General features: G+C 45.8%; 1 protein-coding gene across 1 annotated transcript; it reads right to left on the reverse strand.

Annotated features, from left to right (window-relative positions):
• Nucleotides 1–5,055: 5,055 nt before the first annotated feature.
• On the reverse strand, nucleotides 5,056–9,439 carry LOC119378351 (uncharacterized). Its single transcript, XM_037647516.2, has 2 exons — nucleotides 9,234–9,439; nucleotides 5,056–5,371 (listed from the first exon to the last, which is right to left on the reverse strand). The coding sequence occupies exons 1-2, from the start codon at nucleotides 9,434–9,436 to the stop codon at nucleotides 5,092–5,094; spliced, it is 483 nt and encodes a 160-aa protein (XP_037503444.1). The 5' UTR covers nucleotides 9,437–9,439; the 3' UTR covers nucleotides 5,056–5,091.
• Between the last annotated feature and the right edge of the window lie 34 nt (nucleotides 9,440–9,473).

Consider the following 9,473-nt stretch of genomic DNA (forward strand, 5'->3'; position numbering starts at 1 on the left):
ACTGTAGAGGCTTTACAAACGCGCCTTTTGTATCTACCACTCTCCCGGTCGGCGGGGTGGTGTTGCCCTCCGGGAGCGATAAAGTAAAGCAATTCTTCATTACCGTGGCCTCCACGATTAGCACCTGCAACGCGTTACACGTCCTTCTCATTCGGGGCCTTTTCAATAGAAGTTCAATTTTGTCACGGCCTTAACACACCACGAGGTGGCGATCTTAACGCAAGCGTCGTGAAAGCGTCGGCCTCGCTCATAGCATCACGCTATGTACAAACCAAAAATAGCTCTGCGACGCGCGCCTGCGTCCCCCGCTCACGCGCTCGACCCGAGAAAAATCGCGGCCGGCCTACCGGGGCAGCACGACGCGCTTTGCGTTTCCCTCTAGTCCGGCGGTGGTGTTCAATCACATTTTAACATGCCGCGGAATGGCGACCAAGTTCTGCGTCCAATATGTGACGCTTTTCTGGCTATCACTCCTCGTTCTCTGATTACGCTTTCACCGTTAACTACTACAGCTACCACAAGGGTTTGTTTAATAATTTAACATGGACGTTAGTAGTCCGGGTGGAGATGCACCACCAATCATCAAAGTGGGTGCATCCACGTTAAACGGTGCTATAGCTGCCAGATATCGATTTACATTGTACAAGCTCTCTTATATCAATGTACAGTAAACATTCAGTTACTTCTGTAAGGGCACGCTTTACTTTCGTGTTATTCCGATTCCTATGACGGAGGGATCAACCATCTTTTTCATATTTACCGCACGCGCTCAGAACATTCGCTACACAGCGATCGCCCATTATGTACATACGGCCCTATTTCATTATAGTTGTGGTGCAGGCTTAAATAGGGGTTCATGGTGGAGGACACATTGCTCAGATCGCAAATAAAAACAGACACCTCTTTATTAATTGTGATGATTAAAATATTACTAAAAGATTACAGCTAGGATATATGCAGGAGGAGGTCCCGAATTCAAAGACTGGAATGGGATATTATTTTATAAAAACTATGCTACAGCAGTTTATATACGCCGAGTACAAAGAACAATAGCTGGTTTTTAGCATGAATAATATAATTAAGGAATATAAAATGTACAAATAATAAAGATACAGGAAGCGTTGCGCGATAGTGAAGATTTATAAACAGTGCAAATGACGTTAAGTACAAAAGGATAATTTGGAAATGCATATGCATGACAGATAAAATAACAGATAAATAATAAAATAATTTACTGTACAGGACATTTCCATGACAACGATTGTAAAGAACATGTAAAGTGTTACGAAACAAACAGGCTGATTCAGACTAGAATAAATGATAGGACACTGAAATTATAGTGATGAATATATGGGCTACACATTAGTATTGGACAAAAGAAATTGTTTTAGCCAATGGCGTCGGCAGGGGGGTGCAAAAGGGGCACTTGCCCCCCCCCCCCTCCCCGCTCCCTGCAAGCCACACCAGCGCTTCCCCTCCCCCACCCCGATCCAACACGGGTTTGCACCCCTCGTGACAAAATCCTTCCGACGTCTATGCTTTTAGGTGTTTCTTGAATTCGTGAATTATTAGTGTTTTGATGTCTACAAGAAATGTGTTCCAGAAAGCGACAGGTGAGAAATGGACGGATGCGACCAGGAGTGATAATGCGAAAGCAGCTTTATTAGAACTCACGAAAAGCGTACGTGCGGATGATTGGTGTCAAGAGCAGCAAACCAGTCAGCATTAGATACAGCTTTTAACAATGATTTGTTATAGATACCAGCTGAGTGTAAGAGCTGGAGTTAGAATAGTGGGCCGATATGTAGTGCGCGCAATGACGAGGAAGTGGTCAGTAATAATAATTTGTGATGACTCCTACGTGAGATGGACGACAAAAGATTAGACAATGCATGATCGATTGATTACAATGCTGGAGCCGCCAAGAAGTGAGCAAGCAGGGGTATTAATAAGACATTCGTAACTAAAGCCATGAAAACAAGATGAATAACTCACAGAGTTCAGGGATCAGTCCATTAATTTATGTATATAACCCATGCTTATAATTTTTTTCTGTTATCTGAAGATAACCTTGCCGTAACATATTCGCGAGAAACATAGCAGTCTGGACCTGAGGAAGAAAATGATCGGTAGAGGCAACCAAACATGAAATTGTTGTTATCGATATTGAGAAAGTTAGATTATATGAAATTCCAACCAAACTGATTCGCAGTTTTGAATATTTGACGTGAGGTAGTGTTTGAGCGGGGTATCTGACAAGATACAGATAGCTGCTCCACCATGGTCCGTGCGAGAAAATGCAGCAGAACACTCCGGTAAAAGTAATCAAATTGTAGCCGCCGACGAAGCGATTTGCGAGATTCGGGCAGCCGCGCTGTAGTGAATTACTGCGCTGAGTGACACGCGCCGCGCGGCCGCTCCGCCGCGCCTAGGAAAAGGCGCAGTGGCGCCACGAAAAATCCTAGCGGTGGTCCGTGGCGTTTCGGACCGCCGAGAGAGGAGGCGCGGCCTGCGGGTCATGCCACTATAGAGTATAGTTCACTATAGCCGAGTCATTTCCGTCAGCATATAAAAGTACGCCAAGATTGCAGCGTACCGATGACGCTACGCTGAACAAGAGACCAGCTCACTAGCGACCAGTAGCAGTCGTCCTGCGCCAAGAACACTCACTGTCGTGTGCCCACCAGTGTACTCACCAGTGTGCACGCGCTCCCACTGTCGCAGTTTAATTTCGTGAGTACTACAGTACTCACGGACTGAAACAGGACAATTTAGGGCTAGGTAACGCACATACTTTCGCTTCCACCGTCTTCAGTTCGGGTCATAGCGGCGTAATTTCGACGCGAACGCGTAGGTCAGAGCCAACATTAGCTTTAGAGGCCAGATTCGTCGCGACGTGACGCAGTTATCTCGAGCAATTACGCCTGCCTGTCGTTATACTAAAAAAATAATGTCGCGTTTGTATCCGTGAGTACTGTATACATAAATTTTCACTCATGCACTCTTGTTTCCAGCTAACCAAGCCCTCGAGTGCACGCGTCAAAAGACAGAACGTTTGTGCTGTTCCTTATTGGTTAAAAAGCGCCGAATTACGTTCTCGTTCTTTAATGTAGAGCTACTGCGCCGTCGTACAACCGAAGCGACATACCCGCTTTAAAGAAGTGAAGAAAAAAAAAAAGATGTGGTATAAGCGCTTAAAAAGTGACCCGTTTTGAAAGAACGCAACGGTGATCTTATTTTTTACACCGAAGCGCTGTTTTTAGTGAGATTTGTTACGTGTACCGGCACGAGGCAAGGAGGCGGGCTGTGCGATCTTGCCTAGCGCACGCTTTTATCTGAAGCGAATTTTGTTGCGTGCGTTGGGCGATGAAATAGAAAGCAGGAAGTCGGCAAGCCGTCCTCCCCCAGGTTCATGTCACGCTTCTCGTACAAAAAAGAAAGCGAGGTGCGTAGCAAAACAAGAATGCAACGCGGAATCTAAAAGCAACAAAAAAAGAATGCTTGGCTGAGCACAAGGGGGCACGAGATTGTACGAAAGTGGTGTGCCTAAGTGAAGCATATACGCAAGAAAGTCTGGGACCGGCGCACTCCGTTTCGCAGAAGGCAAGCGCCGCTTACTTCCACGGAAAAGGAAACTTCGCAAACTCTGCTCAAAATTACATTCTGGCATTTTACGGGCCTACCTTTCAATATGTGTATGGTGAGGAACTCGCGATTAATTTTGACTAGCTGGGGTTCTTAAACGTGCACCGAAATTAAGGCATACCACGTGTTCTTGCATTTCTCCCCCAATAAAATGCAGCCGCCGAGGCCGGCAGTCGAGCCCGGGCCCTTGAGCTTAGTGGAGTAACGCCACAGCCGCTAAATATCTAATATGTGAAGTTTTAACCCTTTCGACCCTGGCTGTGTCAACTGAGACAGTCACACAACACTTCCACTAGCAACTCGGATATGACACCAAAATTGCTAATCCTGAGGGAAGTATTTCTTCAATGATCCCCACTGCGATCGACATCATTGTGGCATCTTTGTGGAGTTGGGAGCCAAAAAGAAGACGCCTGACCCCGAAGTCATGGGTGATGCCGAGGCGGGTAAGATGAGGCGCATAAGCTGAAGCTTTTCGGCACGAAGTCCTGAAGTTGTGTATGGACTTCCACACTGCCATTTAAGACGTTGGTTAAGATTTTGTGTACTCTAGTGAGTAGAAGGAATAAAGAAGCCATTTTTTTCTCATTTCATAAGCACTGAGTCCTGAAGACTTTGTACATCAATAAATAATTCAACAGTGACTCAGTTTTTAGTTTGTGTCCTCCTGAGGTCTTAACCATTACGCAAACGCAAACGCAAACGCAAACGCAAACGCAAACGCAAACACACACACACACACACACACACACACACACACACACACACACACACACACACACACACACACACACACACACACACACACACACACACACACACACACACACACACACACACACACACACACACACACACACACACACACACACACACACACACACACACACACACACACACACACACACACACACACACACACACACACACACACACACACACACACACATCCTCCGGCCAAAATAAAAAAAATCTAGGGCTGAAAAAGTAATGTCAATGTGCTTTGATTCCGCGTGGTGCGTTTCCTGGTGCGAAATTAGACTCTTAACGACGACACTCAAGATGTTGACAGGTTTTCATGTCATGTCCGTTCTGGCGGAAAGAGTCAAGTGTACATTTGACCCTTTCGACGTCTTTATTCACGAACACCTGTTTAGATGATTTGATTGATTTTGGGATAAGTTGTCAGGGCCTACAGAGCATCTGCAAAAGGGCTTCTGACAGCCCCGGATAAGCTAGATTATCGCTTCTTATCGCAAAACGTGGTCATGGCTTACTCCTGTACGATTGCGCAACAACAACAAGGACAAAAAGAGACACGGACAACAGAGAAGAAGACACGCCCACAAGAAATGCGGGCGGCTTTATGTTAGAAGTAATGATTCAATGTTGCATCTCGTGCCACCACATGTGAGTCGGTCCATTTTAATAGATGCCGCGAGTGTATCACGATTCGTCCTCTTCGAAGGACTCCGGCTCGATGCGCGTGTTGTTGCAGACCACGGTCGCCGGGTTGTAGTGACAGCGGGGGCTGTCGACGAGGTAGGCCTGCGTGCAGTTTCCTCCCTGTCTGCCGTACAGGTCGATCTCGTTGTACACGAAGTTGTCCGAGCCGCTGCCTTCCAAGTGCTCGCGGCAGTCGCTGAACGCCTCGGCCACCTCTTGGGCGCGGCCGTCGCGCTGACAGTCGTAGATGGCCTCGTAGTTACCCTGGCAGTGGAAGTAGCTGCACACGAAGAAGCAGTAGAAATATCATCGTCACAATGGCGTTGGTGACACATTTTTTAACGATACTTATGATCTCTTTAAATAACACTACAGTGTTCTTTGTATGTCAGTATATACTGAAACTCATACATATTTCTCATAGTAGGTCGTACTCACTTTGACGTACGCGTCTTCGGTACCCTGTGTATGGGGGGTTGAGAGGGGGGGGGTGTTAGGGCCCCTCAAGCTGTTCTACACTTTTTTACCTGTCCACCTCGTAACATAGCCTTGTTGCGGAATAAATCTGAATTCAATTCAATATAGATGCGTGCAAGTTGCTTTTCTGTCCTTGGTGGTTAATTTTTGTACCGCCCCAGCCCCCCCCCCCCCCCCCGACATAATAGCTCTATGTCAATGTAGGTATTCTGTAAATTACTAAATAAATCATCATCATCATCATGAAGAAGCAGGGGCTGACAATAAGCACCGGAAGTAAGCTGTACAACGCCTGACCCTTTTCAGAAAAACATGGATGATTAGAAATATAAAAAATTGAAGGTGGTCAGAAAGGAACAGGAATAAAAAACAGAACAGCAGAGCAGTATAAGCGAACTTTCAAGGGGGCAATACCATGGCCATTACAGCGCACTATAGAAGGAGGAGACAATGCGCGTGTGCAGTGGAGTACTGCTCATAACTGAGGATCATCGAAACTGCGGTTTATCGGCAATAATCTCCTAAATCGACAGGCGTCATTGTCAAGTTCGACCTAGCGCGCTATGCCGAAAGCAATATATATATATATATATATGTATATATGTATATATGTATATATATATATATATATATATATATATATATATATATGTATATATGTATATGTATATATATGTATATATGTATATATGTATATCTGTATATGTATATATGTATATGTATATGTATATATGTATATGTATATGTATATATTACACACACACACACACACACACACGTTTCATGCCGGAAACTCATCACGACGCCGCATTGATGACAAGAAACCTTAGCCAGCGATGTTACCTTTGGCTATATATAACTTAGTCTTCCAACAGTTTCAAAGAAAGCAAGAAATAAAGAGGTGTATTAATTAGGTACCGTCCCGTAGTGAAGATAGTCGCAAAGGTTAGTCGTCACTAAAATGATGCAGCGTGGGCGTGCGTGCGTGTGAGTACACTCTATCCAACAAACAACTTTACTTTTGCCCATGAATCCCTTATATTCCGACCAAAACACGTGTCAGCCTTTCTGTGTGCAATTTATTCAACCTATGACAGCGCTGTGAGCCACATGAATGATCAAGCTTTTCAATTTTCCCGGGAGTTTGGCAGGTCAGCGTGGCCGTGGTATCGTCGCTTATGCTGCTTATTTAATTTTTCTGGTCAGTCTGCCGTTTACGCAGTGCTCTGCTGAGCAAGTTCTAGTAACTTGAGCGTTGTTAGAAGCACACAAATTTTTCAGCGTTGTGATCGGCGTTTGGAAGTGAACGTGCGCGCGATTCATTGCGGAAGTGTACTGTATGCAGAACAAAGAAAAGTCACCTGTTAATGGAAGTTTCAGAGCTCCGTGGTATGACGGAGGGGGGTATCTAGAAGGAGAGGGGGGTCTACCCCCCCCCCCCCTTGCGCTGCATCGCAATCTACGCCGTGTATGCTGCAACAAAAGAAGCAGGTACACCCAACAGCAAAAGCTCACGGGACGTTGGCTCTACAAATGTGGTTTCTACTCCGTTTGTGTGTAACGCTTTTAATGTGGCGGGTGACTGTATTAGCCCGAGAAGTTGGGGTTGCGCCGCCTGGCGGGAGGCGCGGATGACGTCACGGCAAGGACTCTTCGACGCCCGCCGTGACGCGCTTGCTTCGTGCGCTGTTCCGCTGTTTACGTTCGCTTTTTGCCTGTCCCAAGCTTCACATGAATGACGAAAACAGCATCGATAATTTTCCTAGTAAAACGACAAAAAGTTATATGCATCTTTTCTTCACAGTCCCCAACGGTGCCCGCGCGCCGTCGTGCACACTTTCAAAGGGGTGATCAGGTTTGTTGTGTCGCGCTGCTAACTTCGGGGATGAGTCTGATTCTGCACCACAGCAGCCGCATTTCGACGGGTGTGAAAAGCAACATTCCTCTACTTAGATACAGGAGCACGTTAAAGAATTCGAGGCGGTAAATATTAATCTGCAGCGTGTCTCACAATCATGTCGTGGTCTTGACACGCAAGACACCTTATTCATATTATTAGGTTGTGTTGTTCACGGGCGATTCCTTTAAAAATATGATGGCTTCGCCTCCACAAGTGTTATATGCATCGGACGTATCCGCGATCGGCGGACAGCGTTCTTGCCGGTGTGCCAAGCCCCGCGCACGATTACGAAAGCGCATGCAGTATTGAGCTTCGCAAGAAATCTCGAAAGCGCTCGCCCGAGAATACTGCCGCAGTTGTTGTGTTTGTTTTTCTTGCGTGCTCGCTAACTCATCGTGTTGTTTAGTTTCACGTTTTTCTCGCAATAATTTCGGGGCTTCATTTCACAACATAAAAAATTTGAGGTTAATTGCAGAAACTCCTTATTGGTGTCAGATTGTGTCTTTATGCAGCATCGTAGCAACGGCGCTATACACTTGTATAAGTACTAGTTTAGATAGCCAGCTCATAAACTAATTTTTTTTTGCATTTGATATACCCCTGAGCATCATGAACCTTTATGTGGACATGACATGCGAGACCATTAATTGACTCATTAAGGCGAAGGACGTTCAATTAATACGTGGGCCACGTCACTGAGAGTGAAACAGTTCAAAACGCTCATTTCGACTTTCAGGTGTTTGTTTTGCAGACGATTGTTATCAACAGTGCGCCCACGAGAATTTAACATTACCGCTTGTGACCCAGCGGTTGATCGGACCAGCAGTTCTTGCAAATCGGGGTATACGGCCACATAATCCCAGACGAGTGTTGAGAAGAAATGTTTACATAATCCAAGTATACTAACACCTCAGAATTTCCCGAAACCATTGTGTGCGTGGCAGTATATTATTTTGTTTAATTTCCCAGATGTATTAAGTGATTCGTTACGATAGACAGATTAATCTGAAGTCTACTGTAGCAGAAGGCGCAATTCTGTCAAATCACCTAGATAATCTGCAAAGGCAGACGTAACTTGTACAATGTATTTAGTAAATTGAAAACGTCCCAATTTAATTTGTAATCTGCTGGACGCGTGTTCTAACCGTGGAGTCTACGCCAAGTTGTAATGAAGTTAGAACCTTTAGCGTAAATTTTTTAGCACCGATGTCTTGGAATACGCCGGTGAAAAACAACGAATGTCTTGCTCTCGTGCATCACCATTTTCACGGCGAAGCTTCCGTTCGGACGGGATTCGCCCATTATAAGCTATATTATCCAAACTTTCTACAGCTTACTAAACTTTCGCTAGTAGCGTAAACTTCAACCTTCTCCCTTGGGAGATTTGCATCGCAAGAATGAGCAGTAATCACCACCGTATCGCGAAAGAGCGGGTACGCGGCGGGCGCGGAAAAAGGCGATCCTCGGCCGCGGAGCAAGCGAGTCCTTGCCGTGACGTCACATCGCCGCGACTGCCGCGCCGCCAGTGATCGTTCTCGGGGCTAATAGGTTGCAATACAAACTACAACCTGGAATATTTATTTGTAGGTTATGTTCTGAGACTAAGTGTATACATAGTTTTCTCGAAAATAGATTTCTCGAAAGCACGTGTAGCTTTCATCGCGGCTCGGTACATGACACCGCTTATAACCAGGAAAACTTACTTCTTTAAAATCCGTAATCCGTGGTGGCGTCACTGTTTGGGAAAAACACGGGATCTACTTACGCGTTGCAATTATGGCAGTACATCGATCGCCTGTAGTTGACGAAGAGCTTTCGTGCGGCGCAGTCGGCGTGTTGTTCCTGGAAGAAACTCCGGCCGAACCTCCGCTGCAGGCATTGCATGAAGTCCCCCCATTGTACGTGCGCCGTCGAGTGCGACACGGTGATAGCGTAGAACACCGCTACGACCAGCAGAGAGGCGTGCATGTTTGACCTGCAATGTACGTCATCATGATGGCCAGCA

This window comes from Rhipicephalus sanguineus, unplaced genomic scaffold (genome assembly GCF_013339695.2).
Source record: "Rhipicephalus sanguineus isolate Rsan-2018 unplaced genomic scaffold, BIME_Rsan_1.4 Seq7988, whole genome shotgun sequence".
In the NCBI taxonomy this organism is placed as follows: domain Eukaryota; kingdom Metazoa; phylum Arthropoda; class Arachnida; order Ixodida; family Ixodidae; genus Rhipicephalus; species Rhipicephalus sanguineus.